This window comes from Varroa destructor, unplaced genomic scaffold (assembly GCF_002443255.2).
Source record: "Varroa destructor unplaced genomic scaffold, Vdes_3.0 BEIS01000002.1, whole genome shotgun sequence".
NCBI classification, from domain to species: Eukaryota; Metazoa; Arthropoda; class Arachnida; order Mesostigmata; family Varroidae; genus Varroa; species Varroa destructor.
In genome coordinates this window covers 31090713-31116483 of record NW_019211455.1, presented here as the reverse complement: position 1 = coordinate 31116483, position 25771 = coordinate 31090713, and the positions used below count along the sequence as shown (strand labels likewise).

The 25771-nt window shown below is 38.0% G+C and overlaps 2 protein-coding genes and 1 long non-coding RNA gene across 20 annotated transcripts in view; 1 reads left to right on the top strand and 2 right to left on the bottom strand.

The window, feature by feature from the left end:
- The window catches only part of LOC147757660 (uncharacterized), a 36433-nt gene extending 26535 nt beyond the window's left edge, over nucleotides 1-9898 (bottom strand). The window contains exons 1-3 of one of the 2 annotated variants that reach the window (XM_086978995.1): nucleotides 9746-9898; nucleotides 7733-7818; nucleotides 6073-6537 (exon numbers count right to left, since the gene is read on the bottom strand). In XM_086978995.1, coding sequence (XP_086835121.1) covers nucleotides 6322-6537; nucleotides 7733-7818; nucleotides 9746-9836 — 393 coding nt within the window. In that variant the 5' untranslated portion in view covers nucleotides 9837-9898 and the 3' untranslated portion in view covers nucleotides 6073-6321. Of the gene's footprint in view, nucleotides 1-6072; nucleotides 6538-7732; nucleotides 7819-9745 lie in introns of those variants that run through there. The other variant, XM_086978996.1, reaches the window with a different exon arrangement.
- Nucleotides 9761-25771, top strand: part of LOC147757659 (uncharacterized) — a 36748-nt gene continuing 20737 nt past the window's right edge. For 2 of the 9 annotated variants that reach the window (XR_015320188.1, XR_015320195.1), the window contains exons 1-2: nucleotides 9807-10232; nucleotides 10484-10641. This is a non-coding gene — a long non-coding RNA (uncharacterized LOC147757659). Of the gene's footprint in view, nucleotides 10233-10483; nucleotides 10847-25771 lie in introns of those variants that run through there. The other 7 variants (XR_015320191.1, XR_015320193.1, XR_015320187.1 and 4 more) reach the window with 6 other exon arrangements.
- LOC111244099 (uncharacterized) overlaps nucleotides 22307-25771 on the bottom strand; it is an 86604-nt gene continuing 83139 nt past the window's right edge. For 8 of the 9 annotated variants that reach the window (XM_022790744.2, XM_086978990.1, XM_022790748.2 and 5 more), the window contains 2 exons: nucleotides 24553-25086; nucleotides 22307-24183 (listed from right to left, as the gene is read on the bottom strand). In XM_022790744.2, coding sequence (XP_022646479.1) covers nucleotides 24067-24183; nucleotides 24553-25086 — 651 coding nt within the window. In that variant the 3' untranslated portion in view covers nucleotides 22307-24066. The remainder of the gene's footprint in view (nucleotides 24184-24552; nucleotides 25087-25771) is intronic. The other variant, XR_015320186.1, reaches the window with a different exon arrangement.

Below are 25771 nucleotides of genomic sequence, written 5' to 3'. Positions count from 1 at the left end.
AAACATGAAAGTTCCTCATGTACATAGACGACCGCCTACGCCGAGGCAAAGCGGCACATTGTATTGAAACACAGAGATTGCCTGGGTTACCAATGTCATTGGAGACCAGAGATTACCACCGTTGGCCATAAGATCAGTAATGACATAATGTGCTCGACCAATGCCAAGCTATTTCATCACGAAAGACAATGCCGTACAGAACGAATACGGAATATGCTATCTGTTTTAATTAAAGGAGCTAGGCTTAATTAGGGTTATTAGGTATGAATTGGCAGATGTTTTCCAGAGCTTGATTTACATCTACAGCTAATAACTTCACTTAATTTTTTCCTAACTTTATTCAATTATTACCTGATTATTACTTACAAATTATACGTAAACGCAAGTCGATTAGAAAAGCGAATTTCTTAATATTTTACAAAAAAAAAAAAAAAAAGAGAGAGAGAGAGAAAAATAATCCTCTGATATAATATGGAAAGGTACATTTTAATTTATACAGGAAAAAAATGACCGTTAGTCTCTTTTCTGACAATACTGAATATGTAAAATATATCTTATTCGCTTTATCATAGTGTTATTTTACCACTATGGCAGGCTGTTACGAGATCTGCAATTGCTGGCTAGTTGTTAAACTATTACTCCAGCCAAATAAAGACCAAAAAGAATTATTCTATATGACCCTAAACTATTGAGTAACATTATTTGATCTATGCGACAAATTCGTCAATATTTAGTTCCCGTTAGGATTTAGTTGTAGTCAAACGAATTTTTGTGATATTTGCAGCCTATACACAATGTATATTTAAGTACGGTATCTGCAAATGATGGCAGGTACTTGTTATACTTCCTGCTTCCTAATTCCGATATAGATACAAAAAAAAAAAAAAAAAAGGCGCGCTATAACATTGCTGAATGTTTCGAAATTAAATACAGGCTGCAATATATCGTAAAAGGCATCCAATAAAGTCAGAGATACACAATGTCATTTTTAACGAATTATTTAAATACCTCAATATAAGATATACCTCGATACATTGAAATATTCCAACGTAAAAATCGTAAACTGCAAGCCTGTGTCCTAGGTTCAATCAGAAGGATTTCGATTTATATGTTCGCACGTTTAATGAACTAGTGGCATCAAGAAGGGTGACAAGCTAATGTCATATATATACCTGTTTCTAGGAGACAAATGGTTGATCATAAATGGATGAAAGTGAAACTAAAAATAATTCTTATTTTGGCCTTTTGTTCATGTAAACTTTTCAGTGAACTTATTCAGTAAAGTTATTTCGTTTACGTTCGCTTAACGGGATCATTGTATAGACGTCTACTGCGCGGAAGGTCTAGCAAGACGGGTAATAGCGGCAGCGAAGAAATGTCTGCATATATTTACAAAATGAAATACGTGATCAACGCTAATCTGATTCGAGTAGTGCCTTTCTATGGGATCATCCTTAATAGGCAACAGTCTTCGGTGTCCCGATAATGACATGGTAATTTATGCGTATTGCTTAGTTTGAGTGAACCTCTTCGGAAGCTCATATGCCGGGTAACATGTGTCAGACTCATAAGGATTAAAAAAAAGTCACAACAGTTCTTTTGCAAAAACTTTATGCAAGCAACCGTCCACAAGTAAAATGGGAGACTAGTCAAAGGTTGATATTTGTTAAGAAAAAAAAAAACGGGTTCCGTGCAGTCTATTTTAGATTTACGTATTCTTTAAAGTGAACGTTAGTGTCACACGACTGCCTTCTATAGTTCGTCACAATATCAAGTACTCCAAATAACGTGCTTCCAAATATATGTATACAAACCAAACCAGAAAAAAAATTAGCTTGCCACAGTAGATAACAGATAAAGGAGACATAAAAAATTATATATATATATATATATATGCTTATTTTAAACCTCTACCTACTTGAGTGACACCTTCGGCCTACACTGTATATGCGTAGAGTGCGCCAAGAGTCTGTATTCTATCTCAATAGTCCCGAAAACAAAAGCGGTCTTTTCTGTGTATTGTTATCGTGATTGTCCAGCTCACCCAGATGTCTTCCCCAGAGACTGTTTAGACAGCCTGATCGATTTCGCATAGTTTTAAGGTATCAGTTCATGGACATGGTAAATATTGTGGGTTCATCTTGTTCTTCGCGTGAGAAGATGGTTTTAAGTAGATTGCTCGTTTTGTGACCCCCCTATTGTTGAAACTATAGGTTATCTGGATTCAATGCCTCTAATTTGCTCGATCGACATAAGCACCTCTTGGTCTGAAATGTGGTCAAATTTCAGGGCATAACGATGTATTGAGGTCTCTAGATAGGTATACACATTGCACAGTACTATGCCGATGTCGTGATCTGCTTAAGGCCCCTTGCCCTACTATATCTACGAGCGAGCCAGTTGGTTTAAATTTCTTAGTCAATAAGTTCGCTGTTACCTTCGTCAACAAGAAGTATTCGGTGCGACAGTTCTAACTTATTATCATAACCCATCTCGCATTCCACTGATAAACATTGATAGGCATTGTTTCTACACTATAATGTTACATGGTCGCTGTGTTTATAACACGATGGTCTGCCAACCTTGCACGAACAGGGTTTGCAGAGGGAACAAACCAATATTTGGACAAGTTTATTGTTATCTAGTATTTGGTAACGATTAGCCGCGCATTTAGGAAATCACTACGGACAAACGTACATCTTCATTTGTTAACGTAAGCTAACTAGTTTACTGATCAACCTGTTTTTTACTTTTTAAAGCGGTCTAATCAATTTGGTTATTATTATGTTTTTTTTTCGCTTAATTTCATTTGGAACGCATCAGGCATGCTCGATTTGTGCAAACTAGTGGTTAGGGTAACGGCGCCAACTGGATAATCTATGAGCCTGAAAATGGACTGCAGCGCCAAAATTTTACCTCCCGTACAGCAAAAATATGAATGATAAAAAAGGATTTTGATTTAAATTTTTCATGCCAAGATGATACAATCCCTCATCCATAAGCACTTCCAGGCAACAAATCAATAAAGCCGATTTAATAAGGCCACGCTTAGATAAATTTACAGAATTGCAAATCGGTAGAATTAGTACTATCGTGCTCTAGGACAAAGGACATATGGCTTGTTGTGAATCGCAAATTACACGGTGAAATATCTTGGCAGTCGATTGGCTAATTCTACAACGGTTTCTATCTAAATACGGTTTTGCTCATTGTTGTTGGTCTTGACGGTCTCAAAGTAACAGTTAACAAACGTTTCGTTTGAAAAAAAATATACTATTTAATTTACACTGCGAAAATTTCACTTGATTCGGAACCGATGTCAAGCCCACCTGTGGGTCTAATCGTACAGCTTCAGTAACGTGCCATAGTGTAATTTTCTATGTAATCTTAATAGAAATCGATTGTCAGTTTCAGATCTACCATTAAGTACCCTCTTGGTAAAGTTCTGTAAATATTGATGAGTCAGTGAACGCTGTATTGGTCTTTTAAAGCCATCTTTCACGTAACAGAAAAAAAATACCTAGCCCATTTGCCGTTTATTTCAGCTTCGTAACAAATAGTCAAACACAGTATTAATATTGTGCTATTTAAACGGTCTCATAGGTTGAGACCAGCAACGCGAATCTGTCAACGTAGAGTTTTGTAAGCGTCCCTGGGCGGCTATACAAAATACGCACCCCTAACTCTCGGGGGAAACGACTAATCAGTAAACACTAGCAGTGTAAAATTCATTTTGGTATTAATAAAACTTCAGACACATATTATAATTATGATAATGATGGCGATCATTATCATTACTATTATTTTGTCCACCTTCTACCGCTTCTACTACAAATAATGGTTACGTGATACTTGGGATTAGAGATACGTTTGTACTTTTTTTTTTTTTTTTTTTTTTTCACTATAATAATGATTAATACCCTACGCACATATGCTTTTCTAGGAGAAACAGTAGCACCAGCGATTTCTAAATGTACAAAGCTAATGGTAATGGACCATGGTTGTTAAACAAGACCGCCTTTATGTCGCTATACCATTGTAACAGTAACAACTATTCTGTTATGGTAGTGCTAGAGTCACCTCAAACAGCAGCTGGGAAAGGTCAATCTTTCCTTTACAGAGATGCGATAAGATCACCTTTTTACCTGAATCTGGACTCTGCGACGTCCCCACTTACCAAATCACTAAGTGAAGGCATTAGCAGTAAAAGTAGCTGGTCAGGGTCACGCCTTCGTATGTATATGTTGTTCGGTTGTTCAATGTATAGCTTGGTCGAATATGATAGAATACTACCCTAAAACATGTTAGATTTCTACAATAACCGTGATAGATTTTGAAGCAAAACTGTAATAATTTATCTGTTTTATAGATAGTTAATTCAAGACGTGTCAGTATCGAATCTTTTTACCAACAGTTATTCACGGCTTTTAGATTATTTCCTTATTTTATCGCATCTATTGTAATATGGGTGTGAAGATTCGTCTGACGTTTACTTGACGCGATGTTTTCATCTCGGCCAGCCAGTAGGTTTAACTTTACGGCCCGCCCACTAGACCTTTCCGTGGTCCAAATCGAATTTATTGTCGCAATTTACATGTTCCCCCTGTGATTATGCAAACGTCTCCTTAAGAGTACGAGTGGGCGGGTAAGTTAACGGTGTTATGTCGAAACTTGTTGGACTCCCGCTTAATGACGCTCCATACATAGTAATTCATTTGAATATGTGTTCTTCCGAAGATATGCTTGCATTCTCTAATCCCGCACTAATTAACTTATATGAGCCAGTACACTACCTTCTGGAAAATGTACGGACTTCTTTCAAACATTTCAGCATTTACAGTAGCATAACAGTTTGTAGAACATACAGATAAACATATTCGTGTTACGCTCGTTTTTCCTGAACAAATATGGCGGGACGACGTCTCCTTCAAAGGACACCACACTCAGAGTATAAACTTTGACCGAAAATTTACTTCTACTCACAAAAGATAAATACTCTAGCTCGTAAACAGGTCAGTGATTACCTTTGTGGTTTATTTTTGCATCGACGATAAAAAAATTCTAATGAGAAAAAATCGAGAAGGAAGTGCTGTTTCATTCTTAAAGGAATCGAGTAGCAAACTATAATGGTAAGACATCCTGGTTTTGTTGTCCACAGAGAGCGTTTGTCTGGCTTCTTTAACATATAGTATGTACCGAAATATTCATGAACCATAAATGACATTGTACACAAAATCATATTAAATTTCTTCATTACAGCCCTCATCGAGAGGAATCATTAAAAATACATCTTTGATACGCAGTGATTAGCTTTGTACGTTGCACTTTTCTATGATGGATTTCCATCGTGGTTTCTTTGATTGCAAACTCAACGGTCCATGCCCTTGGGAGTTTCCATGTTGCTTCCAAAAAGTTAAAGGAAATTTTGCATATGACAAAGAAGAAGGACCTCAAAAACCTCGAAATTCATAATAATGCAAAAAGCCATTTTCGATAATTATGGATTTTCAGTGCAGAATTTAAAAGCTATTCTCGAGAGAAGAAATCCTGTTACTAACTGGGTGGTCGTTAGTCTTTTCGGGAAATTATGCATCCTGTTGCATTTATCGCAGCTTTTAACCGTATCATAAAGGTATCGACTCTTGGCGTAATTCCGCCATTTTTTAAAAACTGTTTTGTTACTTTTGCTGACTGCACCGTGTGACATGTGGTGTCCTCTATATAAAAGGAGGCTGAAGCAGTGCGCTGTGCGACAGGTCCAGAAGTACTTCACGCATCCACTGGCCCTAAGGTTTCATGCGATAAATGTAATCACATCTTGAAGCGTAGAATGTAACTAGTCGCTTACCTGAACCGTTTTTGCAAACCTAGGAAGCTGCTTAAAGCTTTATATTAAGATATCGAATAAACAGGAACAGAAGCAGCTGTGTAACAACTAACAAAGCAAGCGTTTCCTACGTCCAGCTAATATTAGTCCTACACTTGGACAAAATGAATCTAACAATCACTTTGAACTCGTCAGAGATTAGAACCAGTGAGGTAGAATGGATACTTTCTATAAATATACATATGTATTTTGCCGTTTTTAAATTAAATTTATTCAATTCCAGACATGCTGTGATCCACATCTGCTTGAACCATCCTATTATCCTGTATCTAGTACTCTTGCAGAATACTTTTCCAGCTATGAGCATAATTTCCCTAGATGTAAGCTTTTGTGTGTTAGGTATTACTTTTATGGTCATCGTATTATCTTCACTGGCTCCCGCTTTAAGGTTGCACCAACAGTTGTTCCTTGGGACGGGTTTTTTTTCTCATATATTATATGCACTTCTCCGCTCTTTCAATTGTTCTGTTTACGTTTTGTATTTGCTCGGTTTCCTTCGACAGGAGTCGTTCCTTGCGAAGGGCGGCACTTGTGAGAGTCGATCGTGGCAGTGGTGGATAGCGTACAATCTTAGTCATATCAGAAACACCGGCAGCAGATCTTGTTGCTGCTCCTCCGTTGAGATATGAAAGAGACTTTACGGGTGAAGACTGCGAAAGCGGACGCAACACCATAGACGCTTAACACAAAACCGGCAATGTTATAGCAATGGTTATCACAACACTGTCCTATTATATCTCGGTGGCGAGCCTATTTTGTCCCGTTTTGTCTGCATATTGGCTATGCTTTGGCGGTCGCGGCAGCGGCTTTGGAAAAAGAAAAATGGAAGGACAGCAGTAATATGGTACAGCAGTAGTAGCGTATCGCAAGCATAGCCCTCGGATTATTGAAACAGATGAAAATACCGCTCTGTCCTTGCTAGGACAAAATGCCCACGCCAGACTTTCCGCGAATACCGATTCTCTCGGTGATACTAGCGGAGCGACAAATAGGACTATTTCAGCTTAAGCAGACCGTAACGGTCCTTTTTCTTCGCAAAAGCTCTTCGTCAGGACCATATATAATATTTCATATACTAACGAACCACAAGCAAAAAGCATATGTATAGCTATTTAAAAAAAAAAGGCTTAGTCAAATTAACTATCAAAATCTAGAATTGAAAGCTAGGAAATTCAGATTAGCGTTGAGCGACTGCTAATATAGGATATTAGACGGAAGTTGTAGCTGAAGCTTATTTTGCAGCATTTCAATAAAAGAAGGCATCTTTGTTGAACGCCTAAATACTACGATTGCAACTGGTGACAAATAAGTAAGAAGGGCAAATGACTATTCGCTAGCGCTAACTCGACGTACAAACGTGTACAGCATACTGCTCTGAAGATGATCAAGTCTATTATAAGACATATTGCATGTCAATTCGATATCAGAAAGCCTGTTGTAAGTATTAAGGTAGGAAGTAAAACGAAAATTCATAGAAATCTATGTGTCGAGTGTAATCCTTTCGAAGCCCCCTCGAAGGTATTTTTCAACATTGTTGGAAGCATACATATCGGGAGCATACCTAACGACACCACACAGGACCACAATATACAAATTCGGAATAGACAGTTTCACGTTGAAGTTCTGAGCGTTTGTTTATAGAGCACAGGAGTATCATCTTGCGAATTGGTTGAAGGTTGTTTTACAACTGAGGAAGTCGAGATTTCGACTGACTATAAGATCAATATTACAAACTATTTTAATCATAGGTCTATAAAAGCATAGGTCGTAACACTCTTAGGCACAGAAAGGCCATCTGCGTGGCAGCTGTATTATTCCTAGATCTCGAAGCTAGTGCTTACTAACCTCGCTAGCAACATCAACACTAGTGTGAATTTGAGGGTACATCATTGAATCTGTACGAGGGCCATCGGATCTCAGCGTCGCCAAATCTAAAACGGAAACACGAAGCGGTGTAGCGTGAAAGGCATGAATATTCTAGCGGGGACTATATAATAGCGGGAAATAATATAATAGCGGGAAATAATATAATAGCGGGGACTAACTGAATTTGTAATCGTATGTAACGGTTCTATATCTAAGTTTCGAACCAACTGGCTGTACACTTGTCCAAGCACTATATGCGATGCGTTTAAACGGGTGAAATATGGCTGATCCCGCCAAATGCGTGAGAAAACCGTAGTACATATCATAGAGGATTTTGCGACGGCTTAAAGAAATACTCCAGTCATGAATCATTGTTAGTGATGGGATGCATATAGAAAGACCTCTTCAAAGACCACGCTTACCGTTATCAAGTAAACCAAAAAAATCAATAAATTGCTCAGTGGGGGGGGGTATCGATAGACGTGTCTAGTATAAAACAGGTGATGCTAAATTGTGCGACGAGTCTGTTCCTATTATTTCCTTTGAACACCAGGATCACTACAGGATGAACGAGTAGGGAGAAAAATTCAACTTATAAATTAACAACACTCAAACATTAAAATTAAAATAAAACCTTGGGGAAGGACACTAAAGCGAAGGTGCATAGGAAACGTAATGAAATTTTCAAACATTTGCACTACAAGCGGCAAAATTGCTAACTAAATCAGGATCGTACGTCAATAAAAGGCCTAAGGAGGCGATTCATACAGGCCTGACTATTCGCATGAATTTATTAAAGAGAATGAAGTTGATAAGACAACTAAAACTGCAGACAAATCAGCAAGTATAGGATAGAGACCTTAAATCACATATACCCTACCACGGAATCGGCACGCAGAGTTGCTCTCGTATGATGCCAATAGAGAATCAACTTGCAATTGTTACCTTCCACCATACTAGATTCATATCACTTACGATGAAACTGGAATTCAACATAGATACGTGCTTAATGCTATAGGTATGACGTGTGGTCTAATGAAAAGGGAAAGTTCAATGTAACTGAATTTTCCTTATTATGCCTTGCAAACGTTGGCTCGAGAAATAGACTAGCGCAATTTAAGCAGCTCTGAACGTATGAACTTTCCCCAACTGAGACTTTGATGGAGAACAAGGCTTTTTCATTAACGTCAACTGCTCTAAAACCGGTTTGTTCTTAACTTTCTGACGGCGTTAATAAAAATACCTTGGAAATGACAATTCGTGTTCAGTAATCTATTCCTGATCAGTAGCCAAAATCCCAAAGCAATAAAATCTAATACCGACATTAATATTTGTCCTCTCTTTGAACCATACTGTTTGGCATTACGATACGCGTTAGGCACACCTGCGTAAAGAGTAGTATTATTACAGAGTATCACAGCAGAATCTTAAAAAGGTGCCCTCAACATAAACATAGGCTGGTGTAGGTGTGCAAGAAGCCTACCAGAGGGATAAAATTCACGAAACGTATGAGGACTATGTGTGTGGCATCTGAAACTTATGTAAGCAATGGCCTGACCAGCAGTAGAATCCTCATTGATAAAGATAGAAGAATAATCTGGAAACAACGTACAATACGCTGGAAAACGAGCGTAACGGTAAACTGAAATACTTCAGCGAATAGTATTCCATGCAGGACCGGGCAAGCATGACGAAAGTTTGTGCTCTTGTCATATTAAGTAGTAATATGTTAACCTTGTTAAGTGATAAAAATATCTGGTGACCACGGGGCGATTCTGATGCTTATTAGGGTGGAAACGACTATCCACTGCAGAGCTGTGATGAATGATGAAGCGGATGCGTCGGTAGTAGGGGATGGTCGGAGTACGACGCGTTGAAGGAAGAGGCTAAATATAATGAACTAATTGTTACAGAAATAGTGGTAATACGAAAATGTTTATAACCAATGATGGAGAAACTGTAAAAAGAAACAAAGTAATGATCACTACTTACGCATTTCTATTGTGTTCGCACTCTGTTGAATGCTACTACCCTTTGGGAGAACATGTACCGAGAAGTTAACGTTCTCTATTGCACGCTTCATGTACACATGTGTAGAATCACATGCGCTCAGCTCGATACAAGCCCGCTATGAAGTTCAATACGCTTGTGCCAACATACGCAAATAGAATTTTGTACTGGCTCACATTGTTTTGCTAGAATACCCCTTGCAAAGACGCCGTCTGGCAGCCGCGGACGGGTGTGTGGATTAGTGGAAAGCTCGCATCGATAAAATAGAATGCAAAAGGCCACGTTGGCAAATGTGTTGATGTACAGGTAAATAAATCAATAGCTATGTAGGTGAAAGGCGCACTTTTTAAGGACGATGCAGTTAAGTGCAAACGAAACAAAAGTAAGCTCTTGTTTTCAAGATTTACGGAATACGGTTACGGTGCTATCGTAGTCCCTGTGAGAGACAAACGACCCCCAACAAATTCAGGCGAGTCGTTTGCGTCTGTTTACTCATCGACATTATTAATTTGTAGAAGTGTAAAAAAAAAGGCGATAATCCAACACGTAGATAATTTACTTCGCCTATCTGTATACATGGTTCTTCCTTTTATCAGCAGAACTTGGTTTGTTTTTGTGGCCTTCTAGAAAAAAGTGCATCATATACTGCGCACAGATATTCTTCGACATATATGTCGATGCCAAAAAAGAAAAAGTTTAACATAAACTATTTCTCAACAGGATGCTCGTGCACAAGTCGAGAAAAGTGGCTGGAATGAGCTTGGAAGAGCAGGCTTGCCAGCACTAGCGTTTCAAAGACTATCTCGTTCTAACGGCAGCCACTCGGCGGGTGTCGAGCCAAAACTGCTTTATGGCATATGGAGCAACGGGACTCCTATGTAGGTACAACACATTCAAAATACAACGATAATAGTATTTTAAAGGTTACAGAGGAAATCAATTCGGGTATCTAGCCAGCATCGTTTATTGATTAGTTGAGCAGATTGATGTTGATTATATGGAAGCAATATACAATAAGTTGTGAGTTCAGAGACGTCTGCTAATTAAAGTTCAGGAACTAAACTTAGTGTCGTTCTAACCTTGCTTAAACTGTGTTTATTTAGGTATGACGAAATTTTAAAAAAGTTTATTTGACAAACAAATTTGGGATTTGGTCCCTATTGTGCACTCGGAGCTGAAAAGTGGTACGAAAATTAGGTAATAAAAACACTACTGCTACATCACCGAAATAGGGGTGATTATGTAGATAAGAATTTGATAAAATTCTATGAACTACGATTAACCGAGGTGAAATACCGAATGCTATACAAAGGTGAAGGGGGCAATTTGCAGGGCGCATCTCGACCTCGAGCTTCCAAGCATACATAACGATAATAGCTCCCTGATTCAATGACTGCAAAGTAAGTTCTTTAAAGCACCACGTTACGGCTTTCAGTGTCATGGCGGGTACATGATCGCGAAGAACATAATTTACCTAGTTTAGCAGCTATTGACGTTAACTTTACTATAAATTGTTTTATTATTTATGGTAGGATTCGGTTTTTATCTCAGAGGCTTTTTTAGATGTTTCTCTATAGTTTGTCGTTATATGAAAATCCAAGATGGAAGTAGAACCTCAGATCCGAGGAATAAACAATGAGTTACATGTCACTTGTCTTGAGGTGCCTTGTCTTTCCAAGGAATGACGTTAGCTGCTCAAAATTAGATTATTTAAGCTATGATTTCATTGATATCAGAAACATGCGATTTGTTGTTCGTTGGAAAAGGTGTGATTCTTTGTACTAGCAAATGTTTAACTGCATTACTAGATTTAATAGGCCTATTCATCCAGGACCTTTCAATAGTGCAATGGATATTATGAGCAGAACCTGAAGTAGCAGCAGCAGCAGAGGCCCTTTACCTCGCGACTTTCGCCTTCAAATCGTTGCCTAAGCAATGAACCTAAGAGCGTTGTGCGTTTTGCCATTTGTTTTTGTTAGAGATGGTTCTTTCCTTTGGTTATGTTAACTGCATGCAGAAGTATCTGTGTTTTCTGAATGTGCTCTAAGAATTTTTCCGGCCGTTTTCAAATCGTCAGTCGATTACGCGTCATTTTGAATAGGCGTTATACTGTTAGCTAGCATGCTTCTAAAAAGATTAAGTTCATCCTAGGGTTAGCTATGATGATTGGACGTACGTGCAGATTAGCAGATTTCAGCCTTAATCTTCTTCAGTGGACGGAATCATTTAGTTTCTTTGATGCGCTTTCGACTCACAAAAACGGCTATATTGATGACGAAAAGGCAAAATGTTGAAAGTAACAGCAGGTCTTATCATGTATTGGCATTGCGGTCTTGGCCGCGCGTTGGAATAGGGTCCACGCGCGGGATATTTAAATTTGTTGAATACGTAAAGTGTAACTTTTAAGATGGTGCGTTTCACCAGCTAATTTGTGTAAAAATTGACCGATTTCAGATAGAAAAGACTGGATTTCGTAGCCATTGGTTAGTGATTATTCTTTGTTCGCACCAACGTGCACCGTTAATGTAGATCGATTATTTGAAACGTTGGTTTCTTTAACTTATTAGGTATTATTATTATCATCTATGCAGTACCGAGTCTACAGCTATACCTTTTTTATATTACTTTTGCTAACAGCTCCTTTTTGACTGCAGCTACTTGTTTAACTTTATTGAATAGAAAAAACAAATGTACATTTGCAGGCTCGCATAATTCACTGCCATTAATTTGCAACTGCAATATTAAAAAATTAGGGCTCCGCTCTAAAAGTTTTCTATTAAAGCACAGTGGCAATAGAATGCTCCGACACTTTGACATTAAACTCTTTGTAAGGGATGCAACTAAAAAAACTAGCCTTATTTTTTTCCTTAAGGCCACTTCACCTCTAGCTTCACCATTTCCAGGTCGTTATGCCGGCTTACTTGTCGCTCCATCTAGGATGTTTTGTCTAGTACAAAATGAAGTTAGTATGTAAAGCGTCATAGTTCGTTGACAAACTCAAAAATCTGCAGTTCTACCTAATTAGCGAATCGTACATAGTAACGACTACGTAATACATTACATAGTATGTCGAGGATTCTACCAAAAGGCAAAAGTAAGTGATGAATAAGAAAGCTTTTCATTGATGCCTAGAGCAACTAGGTATCCTTCTATAGCCTTGTTTGAAATCATGCTAAACGCAATGCAGTGGGTCCTCTCAACGATATAGCGTCAGCATTGCTAAGGCTTGTATTATCTTATCATTTTATCTAATTTAAGCCCTTCATATTTGACCAATTTATTGGCAACAACAGAGCTGGGTTTAGCTTGTTTTACCGCTCCAGGTATATCTACATCAAGCATCACACTTGTCCTGTATTCAACAGGAAACAAACAAATTATCTTTTAATGAACAGATGTAGACTCTCAATAACATACCTTTAAATGTATATCTTCTGTCCTCGTCTACCCAAATAATTCTTATAAAATTTAAAAAACGGTATTGATATTGAATCAAATGCTCGAAAATCTAACTTAACCGGACAAGCTCGGATTATTATCCGTGCAGAAGGCGAATTTCTTTTATGATCCATCGGATATGAAGTGTCTAAAATAGTTAGATATAATGAAATAAAGCCTTCTCCCAGAGCAAGTGTTGGCGAGTGATTTTTTTTTTGTTTGTTCTAAATGATCGTCTAAGCGTTATGGCCTGACATTCATTTGTATTGAATACACTTTTAGGCTTTGTTTATGATTCGGGTTTATGGCAATTAGATACTATGAGATACGCCTTGGACCCTTTTCTAAATTAATATAAAAAAAACAAAGACCGAGAGATAGTTTTTTCAAATGCTTTTCACTTTATGACAACAAATTTCGCATCTTTCCATGCAGTCTTTCTGTAGCGTTCAAATGTAAAATAAATTGTGCTCACATAGCATATACTTTGACAAGATCAGGCTATTTCGAAAAAACACAAAGAAAAAAATCTCATAGGCACCCAAAACTCCACCTTCTGGCGAAGGACCTATATATCATAAATACGCAATTGTCACAAAAATTAAACTTGATAAGATTGATTAAATTTTGGCCAACTTTAGTTCTTACAAAGAAATTTTTCCAGGTTTGCTTAGAAGCACTCTTTCCCCTTACAGCCAAGCCGTTAGATCTAAGAATTTGGACACCGGGAGCTCCAAACAGAGCTGTCGCTTGCTGTGATTTTGAAGATTTGTAAAATAACCTCACCATCTAAATTTATTATCTTCCTAATTTCTATGGTGCAGGTGTCGATATGAATGTTCTGATGTAAAATACTCGCGTTCAAACATCGTTTTCTGTAGTGACTGAAAGTTCTTTGTCCTTCCGCGTCAGGCTGGGAGGAGTACGCGCCTTGCTAGGTTCTACGTGATGTTTTACGATATTAAGCACCATATTGAAACTGTAGAAGAAGAACATGATATATGTTTGGAGTCTCATGGTTGCAAGGGCGATGATAGCTTTGTAAGGGACAGACACGGATAAGAGGGACTTACTATTTATCATCAAATTAAATCTAAGATCATCATAAATTTGTGTATTCTATATTTTTTCGTACTGAACGTGGCGTTATGTCATACAGTATCTAGAAGTAGGAGATTAATGGACGTTCGCTAACAGTATTTTAGTACTGATGGAGCAACGGAGCTGACATACTATATAGAGAAATGTAACTACTACCAGAATCAGGAAACTTTTTAATCAACCGATGCTTGATCGCATACAAAGAACTTCAGCTTCTTGGTATAGAGATATCAGGTAATTTATTTATATAGTTAATAATTATGATTTCGAGGAACGATATAAATTTAAGGAGGCGTTTAAAGGAGCGGGCGGTTCAACAGTTGCAGGCACTTCTATACAGTAGCCTTAAATACCTTGTCCTAAGCATTCAAATCCGCGGAACTGAAAACATGATATATTATATATAACCAACTTTACGCGCAAGAACACTTTCTTTTTTCTACGAATTTATGCTGAGTCGGCACTTTCTTAAGCTTAGGGTGATAGCAAGAATTTTCTAGTATTATTATTACATTTGTTGACGTGTGCAGTGTACACGTCGATCCTTGAACAGGATTTTGCACACTTTTAATGATTAAATGTGTCCCATACTTTGGCCATTAAATAATCTTCTTCTTGTTGATTAATCCCGAAGATAATTGTCTGAATATAATAATATTAGTTTAATAAAGTTAAAATAAGAAAAAATAGTCCCGTCTTTCTTTTCCAAAAGGTCTCGACATTTAGCCGATATAATTTGTTTTAGAATGTGTTGTATTATCCAGCCATTAATCGCCTCGCTTGGCTTCCTAATAAAACTTATATTTACTGTATATATTATTTAGTATTATAATGCCGCTAAGACAAGCCAGTCATGGTTTACACTGATAAATCTTTTGTTTCTATGTTTGAAGCAATAGCAATTACTAGACCGTAAGCATTTGTAAAACATGTTTGTACGTCACTTCTGCCAGGCAGCACAACAAATCCTAGATTGGAAATCAAGTATAACTTAGAAAGTGTTCCTTTTTCTCATTTGTGCTCTTACTTTGACTATCAAAAAATGGGACCATTGTTAATCATAACTAAATCTACTTTTGTAAAAATCAACTGCTTATTAGTAGATAGTAAATTATCTAAAGAAATCAATATCTAGATACTATCAATATCAGATATAGGCAATTTTTCAATTTTTTTTTGTTTTAAATCTACCTACATATTATCATTGAATAATATCAACAATTACTTACGCATCGCAATATTTTTAGATGGAACGTACGATGAAACAATCGGACTGGCTAGGGCATAAGGCAAGCAATAGGCTATAGGAGGCTATGCGAGCTAAGGAAAGTCTAGCCAATGAATCAAATGCAGCATCAGATATATACCAATTTTTTTAGTAGTGTTTGAGTTACTTCTCATTTTATTTGAAGCCTACCTCTGCTTTACTTTGTATATATACAAATAACACAAGTTCAACTTGCTATCTGAAGGTGCCTTAATAATATTAAGTTGAAGTTGATGTCACCGCAGAAATATTCGTCCAGTAAAAAAATATCCATACTAAAATACTTTTGCTATAGAATATAGCTAGATGTGTCCTTCCAGGTTCGTCTGCCAAACTTTTTATAGGCTCGGTAACATACTCAATTCGACTTGAGCGCTCGATAACGCTGCAGGATCCACTCGAAATATTTAGATATACTATCAAAGAGTCCCTGTTCGTAGTCGCCAGTCACAACGGAGTATTGGAAATCCAACAAAAAAAGCAACTGTTTTTCCGATACAACTCGCTAAAACCCGTGAGTGATCCATTGAACGCTGAAAAATATGGTTTCTTGATAAATAGAGATGTATAGTTTTTGAACGGAGGTAATGTATGGTGAAGTGAGCGTCCCCATAAAATAATGTTTAGATTACTGCTGTATTAAATCGATTTCGTAACCAAACAGAATAATATATGGAACACCACCACGTCATGGTTTAGATCAGGGGATATGATTTGTGTACCGAGCTGCCCAGGCAATACAATACAATACAATAGCTGCTGAGGTTCCCTTTACACTCGCTACGCGTATATACTACCAAGAGTCATAAAGCTCACGTCGACCCTAACTCTTTTTTATCCTCAATAACTTCATTTACCTCCTTCAGTCGTACGTACCTTTTAGCAGTGTGATCTTTCCATCTGCGCCCGTCCTACCAACTGTCTAACGGCAGAACAGCAAGAGAGAAATTACAACGTTTTTGGCGCATCATCCGAGCCTCTTCTATCGCCATCCGATAAAACTAAATCCCATGCAACAATGTTTATTAAAAATATACAATCATTTTTATGGTTTGTTAGAAGCGTTCGTTTGGTAAATGGCATATAGATGAAAAAAATTACATGCATGTATATGCCAGACAAATTCCGTAATGGCCTTCCATAACATTCTGTAAAGGCGTTCAATAAAGACAATAGTATTGATTCCAGCGTCTTAAGCACAGTTGGCACTGGCAGTTCTTTCTAGATCATGGTAAGCGGGTATCCGGCGAGCGACGCGATAAAATCCGTGGGCCACGCGTCGGGTCACGACGTATTAATTCGTTCTTTCACTAACCTTGGATATGGAATCAGTTACCGCTTACTGACTATACAAGACGTTGAAATCGTCCACTTACCAGGAAATCTGGGTTTAGTTCACATTCGCGGCTAAATGTTTGAAGATTTCTGTTTTTTTTTTTGTTTTCTCAATTCAAACTGTCACTTCAGATCCTCAACAAAATAGTAGTCGTTCACAAATCAATTACTAGCTGATATATAAACGCCTAAGACACGATTAACATAAACAGAAGCGTTAACAGAAGCAAGCTCGCTCGCGTACCTCATTCATCTTCAAATATTTTTTAATGGCAGCTTGTGTGACGCATACGACGTAGCTCTCAATCAAGAAATCAAACTAATTTGTTAGGAAGATGATAAATCTACTCAAGCACAGAGAGACAGTCAAATTTAAGAGTATAACAGGTCCATTGGAACACTCCTCTTTACCATACACCGCACCTATCAGCCTTCACTGCCCTCAGAGTGCTCTTTTTTAGCAATTATAAGACGAAGCACTGCAAGGGTTTGTTCTTACGCCTAACAAAACAATAACGCAATGTTTAACCGCATTAGATAAACCAAGCTTTTGAAACCCGACGGCATTTCTTAGCACACGTTTGTAGGTGAAGAAGACGATTTGTGGCCAAAGGAACAAATGGGTCTGAAGACGCAAAAACAATTTCGCATAGTGCTGCAGTATTAAGCTATCATGGATTAGTATTATTATTTATACAATAATAATATTAACAATACAAGTGCAATAAATTCACAGTAGTCGTAATAGGGCAATAGTGTTTAATATGAGCATCTTCAGAGATGATGATTAGAAATTATGCCCCCGTTTTATTCGGCATTCATAATTATGCTGTCTTGCTCGTAATAAACTGCAACATTTAAAAATATGCGTTTCAATCTATAATAAATGTGTAGATGACAGTTTAGTGTGTATTTTATGGAAATTCACTATGAACAGTAATATCCCCAAAAGGTAATCTTGCGTGAGACTTCCCTTCATTTTCACTACCGCCTCTGAAAAGACCGCTTTTCAGAAGAGTCCTAACTATGAAGCCAGCGTCGTCCGGCATCTGTTTCTCTTCAATTACAGGGTGCCGCAGAACCTAACGACACGTTAAATGTGAGTGGGCAGGATTGGACTTCTCAATTTTTCCAGGCAGAGCTTTAGGGAACAGCACGAAAAAAAGCGCTTTTTCTGTAGCAAGCGAATAAATAGAGACCCTAAAATTGAGCCTAGAGCCATTGAGTAGGTCTTTTTTGAGCTCTACTAGTAATAGAAATAATAACTAGATCTGGCGCGTTCTTTGTTTTAAAAGTGGCGACTGTTCTATCATACAGGCCATGAGAACACTGACAGTCAATCAATTACCTAGTCGACTGCTTCTTCGAACAGCTAGCTTCAGGTTTTAGGGTGCTATATGATAAAGATGACCTTTACCTTAGGTCCCGCATTGCTTCTTCTTCTTCTTATGTGTCGACCTAAGGCTGCTAAATAGCAAGTTGTTAGTGCCGAGCTGTTAATGCTCTTAATGTAAAAGCATTAAATATAATGTATGAGTTACTTTGTTTATGTTGTCTGGTTTAAGATGGTGCCAAGAAAAGGACATCTTCTTGAACCGGTGATTATTTTTAACCACAATAAAAGGATAATAAAAAATAGTTCCTTGTTGAAGAAGTAAGATTCTTCATCACTATAAACAACCCGAAAGATCGAACGAGGCTAAGTAAAGGATGGCGTCTATCCATCCACATAATGATTTTAGCAAAAGGTTGTGCGTGCCTGCAGTATTAACTTTTGTGTAAATGGAATCTCTGCTGATTAGTGGAGGTACGTTGAGAAAGAAGGCTTGTCACGTTATGCTGATGAACGCTGCTGAGGAACAGCTGCATTCTCTAGATTGATTCGCGACTCATGCGGCAGGTGAGAGACGCTTGGGCACGTGAGAGATGGCCAGGCTTATGAACCTACGCAACTGTCTACCTGCATCGAAACCCACGTACGAGATGGGTCTAGACGTTTTTGGCTAAAACAGAATGCTATCAGCAATTTAATGCGACATTTGCAAGGTCCGTAGATGTAGGGCTGTTTATCTCAGAATATTGTTTATTGTCATCAGCGTGATGATGGTGAAAGTAAAACTTCCAGATATTCTTAACCTAATTTATATCTAATTTTACTCATTATATTCCAACTTGCAACTTAAACAGGAGACGACCAGAGCCACTGGTCTAACTTATTTTTAGTAGGGGCTAACGGCTTAAATGACTTACGCAGGCCAAACAAAACTCGTAGTGTGGAAACTTACACCAACTTCAACTATTTTCTCTGTTTAACTTCACTATCTGTCGGCCCGCATCTTCAGTCAACAGTACTACGAGCAAAATAGCAGACGTGTTAGATATTTATCGGATCAAATGATCGGGGTTATCTTTTGGGTTCCCGTATCCGTCAGACGCGCTATGTCGTAAAGCTGTCCTTATGATTCGATTCGTAATAATAATAATTAAATAATAATAATAATAATTCATCTAAGAACCTTTACATCTTTGCACATTGTGAAGCGTTTACAATCCTTATAAGAGTTATTTTTAAAAAAAAACACAATTGAGATAACACCGATATTTTTTTGATATTGTATTATAAAACTACCAAAACGCCAACATGTATCATGTAGAGCTTAAATATGTAACTGAAGTAAGTAAGTAAGTTTAATCTATCTACTGACAGCTTTTTTTAAGCATTACTGATATAACCTGCTTTCAAAAAACAGCGAAATTTGTTCAAAATCTTAACATACCGAAGGTCTTGTTTCCCAACATGTATCTCTTTATACTATTTTTGCTTACTGACGTGATGGAACTCTCGAAGCCATTCGTTTGACACGCGCCTTACGTTATCTGAGCACTTTTGTGAATGAAGTCATCCACAGCAATGGGCAGAATTTGTCGACAAGAACCGGCTGGCCCCAGTCTGGTTACAGATTAGACGTAGTTCCGTGATGAAAATGATGGATATGAACTATAAAAATGTTCGTCACATTGCGGACTACAGGGATACTGATAGTGGTCTGCTTGTTTTTGAATCCGTGGAAAGAGCATAACGTGCTTGCATGAAATCAAAGAGGAGCAAACAGGACCATTTTCTTCATGCCTTAAAATAGGACGCTTCCTAGATAAAACTAGACGGTTACTGCGCGACCAATCAAGCAGCACCTCTGATTATTCTGCTCATACGGTGCGCAGTGTGATAAAGCGAAGCAAAACGACTAGTTGTACGCATGAAGTAAGTTGTGTACAGAGAGGGCACCTTCGGACGGGATCGATTACGCCTATTTATAAGCTACATGTATCTAAATGACAACGCATATCTTCTTCATTAATGAAATTTTATTAGTAGTAATGACTGACAGGGTACTGGGACCTTCGATTGCCACATACAAGAAAAATCTTTGGGCTGATACTAGGCTAAAAGTTCCAAAAATTAAAATGGTAAAAAAGTTTCGAAGGTGCAAGAAAACTCAAAAACTTGTAGAAAAGGTAACCGTTATAACCTAAGGCAGTAAACAACCCCATCTTCAGATATCAAACAAAAACACTCGAAATTGCTAGAGGTATCTTCTTGTGTCCTCCATAATAGATTTTTGACTCTTGTGTTTTAATCCCTATTAGAAATGCCATGTAGTAATTAATGGAAATTGATTTTGGACTTTTTGGACGCCTTACATACTTTTAATATTTAATACGTTTATCATCGCCGTAGGATTCGTACAAGAGAACCTTGAACAGCGGTTGGTCTCCGTTCCCTTTGTGGTCAGTTAACAATTTTGTTCTTTGAACAACTTGCGTTTTTCTACTCGTAAAAACAGCGAGTGAACGTACACCCATTACATCGCCAATTTATTTCAGGCATACGTATACGTTGAAAAGAAACTTTGGCGCTTGTTTAACAAAATTTTGCTTACTTACTTGTGATACGCCATTCAAAAGTGCTCTTCCTATGCTATCTGGTTGCTGTAACGATTTAAAGTCGAATAATAATCGAAGATAAACGTTTTAGGTAAAAAAAAAAGTGCATTTTCCACATTTTGCACTGTGCATTTCGTGGAGGCCAAAACTTCCTTGAGATGCCCCGGGACATTTGCCTCGTGCACGATAATGATGGTGTTGCTGAAAGGACTGCCCACGAATGGTTTGCGAAGTTGGAAACCCATATAAAACCATCAGAGCTCTCGTTTTGATGAACTGTCTGAGTTTGATGACGACCTTTTGGAGGCTCCATCGAAAAAAAACTAATGGTAAACGTATTGGTCGAAAAAAGGCTGTAGCCACACAACCATCGTGGACTACCTTCAGTTTACCTAGAAACATGTACTATTAAGTAGTTGAGGCTTAACGCTGCAACTCAAAGCCTACCTCGGTATCGTGTGTCGCGCGGTTACTATGACCCATTTTTGCATATAATCGTCACCGGCGAGTGTATGTGTATCACAATAAGGGCAAGAGATCGGAGGAACTAGAAGAAGCAAGAGTCTAACCAGACCTTCACCTAAAAAAGGTTAGAGTTGTGTTTGGTAGGACTGCAAAGGCCAGATTCACTGGACTTTTTTTCCACGCGAACCAGGCAGTTGACCGTTACGTTTATTTGGCGCACATGTACCAAATTAAGCAGGCTATTCAAAAAAAGACGAGAAAAGTTCTTCTGCTTCATGACAACGCTAGACAACGATTTTCGAAGCCGCTTCTTTGAACTTTGAACAGGAGATTTGTTGCGTCCTCAATAGTCTCTAAAGCTTACACCTAGAATTTTCCCCTTTTTCACTCACTAGAATATAAGATTAAGAATCAAACATTTGGCAGCGAAGGGGATTTCAAAATCTGGCTGAATAAGTTCCTCAACACCAAGCCTGGAACTTTCTACGTCGAGGAAATAGATAAGTCGGTCGGCAGATGGCAGAAGATCATGAGCACTAACGGGTAATGCATAACATAATAACCAGTTATCACAGGAATAAAATTAAGATGTTTCCTATCTAGTAAAAAAAGTTTTCCTTTATATATATATATATATATATATATATATATATATATATATATATATATGGAATTTACCTATTATATACAGCAGAAAACGTCTTAAATTATCGTTGACACGAATTTAATAAATAAACTGATACTGTTTGTAAAGCTAATAGTAAATAGTAAATTGGGCTAGTATAAAACAGAGAACCTAACGGATACAGAAGATACATAAATAATAATGGATTCTCAAATTGAGAAGTAAATTATTTTATAAGACGATTGTTAGAGGTACCGAATCGCTTGTCACAGTCTCTCCTTTGATTTGATCGCTTTAAATATATTAATATGGCGTGAATGCTAACGCACCCGAATTTAGCTAACGTAGCTAAAAAGACAAACTGAAGTGATCATCAATCTTATCTGTCCATTTTATTAACACTAAATTGGTTTGCAACTATTGTTATTTTTCATTGTTTTTGTTATTAAAATTAAAATAAAGATAAAAGTATATACAGGTGTGTATAACTAACTCCATCATAAAAATATGTTTCGTTCCTTATTCGATTATCTAATGCGTTTGCAGCTGTCTCTTTAAGTACATATCATTCTTAATTCATATGTGTATAATAAATAATCCACTTCCGTTCTTCTAAAAAACACAACAAATATGCTTATCGGTTTGTATGTTTCCCAAGGGACACATAAAATGTTGCTTATCTCAATAGTTATTCAACTGGCTGAACCGTATACTTGCTTGATCTCGAGCCAGTGGATGAATATGAACGTGTTTTATTTACGGATCTGTCTAGAGTTAGATATGAATTAGGCTTATAATACAAATTACTTTATGCATTCTTCTTATGAATGTACCATAAAATATTGCTGAAAAAAGGAGTTCTCGACCCGTCTTTTATGGCTCTTAGGCTAGCAAAAAGCAACAAATCTTTGTGGTACGGTTCTTTTAAATGAACTTGCAAGACTATATATATATATATCAGTCTAATTAATGCAAAAAGAACCGAGCCGAGACCAGACAAAACTACCAACAAATGAAACATCGCATCTCGTTTTTATGGAGCAGCAATGTAGTTTTTTTTTCTAATTAAACGTTCATTAGCTCGATGCACCATTTTACTATTACCTTGCCACTGAAAGCGACACACTGAACGGGCTTACTTCTCCCACTTACCATTACAGAATATATATATATATATATAACTTTTTCAACACAATACATCTATGCGCGAATACCTGTTACACAAGACGTCTGTGTCTTGTTGAAATTTTTTTTTTTTCTGATAAACATTCATTCCACGGGTAAAATTTTATTCAAATTTTCTCGATCAGAAAAAAAACTGGGCATTTTTTCAACCGTTCAACAACCTCTTCGTCTTTTTTTTTTACATGAATGCGCAATGTACAGCATCTTTCATTTTCAACTATTCGCGATCGCTACTTTGAGGTTTTATATTTAATGGCAAAAAATAATGAAAATTCGAAATACTGAAAATTGAGGTGAGTCGATACAGGCAGCTTACCAAGCAGCTGCTAAACGGTTTTTTTTTTTTAACTTTGAAGGATTCTTTGTTAACACTATTTCCCAGTTCTTCTTTCAGACTGAGTGGACTTATATAGTATGTACACGTAGCATCGACGTTATTCTGTCACGCCGCACTGTCTTATTCACAATGTTCGGACATCTGGAATACATGTAAATCAAAAAAGTCACACTAGGAAAATCGGTAGTCTTTTCTCTGCTACCATGTTGGTATAATTCGGTTAGCAACGATTTGTTATTTTCGTGTTGTGGGCCGAAGCCTATGGCGTACCCGAAGATCCGTTTGAGCAAGCGCCGAACTGGCATTTTGGGCATAGCAACTTCGAAAATTCTATCAACAAAGGGAAGGCAAAAAGGCGCTTTATTTTATTTAGTAGAAGGTTCAGTAGCGACTAAATAAAATTAACCTCCTATATGCTGCGAGCATAAACGTTGGGGACTTTGTCCTACGGGTTAACTAGATGATGTCACCAAAGGTAAAAGGACATGATGAAGGCGAAAGCTGCTGCTGCTGCTGCTGCTGGTAATGCCTGCAGAACGAGGGACTCGTAGCAAAACGAGATCGGAGAACAAGGAAATAGAGGACCAAGATAAAGAAAAAGGAACTCATAGTTGTCCCTCGTCCCTGTTAGCCAACGGTGCTCTGATGACCGCTCCCACAGTTCCGCCGTTGATGCTGTCGGGTTTCAATATCGTTGTTGCCACTTCCGCAGACTGCTCTCTCTAAAAGTCCATACAGCAGTAGCATAGTGTCAACTTGTGAACATGCGCTTGGGATTATTGTAAGGCCTAAAGCTATAATGAGGTACGAAAAGATCAGATAAATTGGATGGGTATGCCAACATAGTTTATTATTTTAATCGGCTGCGTTCGATACGTACGTTGCTGACAAGAATGTCGGCCAAGAAATCCCTAAGTATAGCTTGTTTCCACAGATCGTACTACGCTATCTCTAAAAGCTTATAAGTAGAATAACTTTGAATAAACTACTGATTGCTTGTCAAAGGCCCTAGCAAGTCAACATGTATGTATTTTTTATGACATTTAATTATTTATAGGACTATTTAACGCACATGTCTGATTGATACGAACTTTCTGCGGTTGTAACCTGGAGCTGATCGACAGCGTTGTCGACGTCGCCAGTCTTGCGAATGAAAGTGAAGTCGATGTTGGCGGAAGCGCTGCTACTGTTGTTCTTGTGGTCGACTTCGTTACTCCTGTTGTTGACATTAATGCTTGTGTGGGCATTGGTGCGTTGTTACTTTTGTTGTTGTTGTTGTTGTTGTTGGTGGTTGGAGCACTGGCCGTCGTCTGCAGCAGCGCTGGTTTGAGCAGAGCTGGCCGTTGGGGCTCAGCCAATGTGAGTAACTGAAGCTTAGCGCGGCTAACATGGAGATCACTTCGATATATTCTGCTTGAGGCATGTTCGCTCCTCGACAAGCCACCGCCACTATTGGGGTCATCGAAATGATCTCCGATTGCAGTCGAATTGGCGGCGTTGAAACCTGCATTGTCCTTGCGTTTTGCCACGATGGCCGTCATCTGGTGGCTGCCACTAGAGTCTCCCCGAGGGCTTTTATGGAAGCCCCGTGGCAAGATTAGCGAACATCCGCCATCAACCCACGCCTGCAAGCAACGTATGAGTCGGGCAAACATTTGCGCGCAAACATAATACACAAACACACGCAGGCTATATATATACACACTAGTAGTTATCCACACAGACGCGACTGCAATACACAACTCGTAAATAGCGATATCACTCGATGAACAGCGTATATACACTCTCACTTAGAAGACCTGTTAGCGACATCCATAGGATCCAGCTACTCAGATAAACTAACATTCTTTAAAACAATTGAAACACTCTAGTAGACTGTATGGAGGACTGCTAAAATAAAATACTCAGCAGTCTTTTGTGATTACGATTCGTAGTAGTCGCTCACGTTATGAGCCATATGTGTATACAAAAATATCCGTACATGAGAAAATAAAGCCATCTCGGAGTGTATCAATGAGTTGACAGGTAAATGTGATTTTGTATCGCCCCACAGTAGACGCTAATAGGGGTTTGCATGCGCAAAAAGATGCGCGCTAACCCACAATCGATGTAACTAAAAAAAAAAACTACCCATAGATCGTGATCAAGATCTGTTTGAAACATCATGAGCCCTTGAATCCAGCCGATACCGCTTGGCATCTCTCTATGAGGCTCCTTCTCGCATGCCAACTTCTACACACGTTTGTGACTGTAAACCATAACAAGTTTTTATTTATCGTTTACAGCCATTCCCTTTGTTGTCAATTCGAG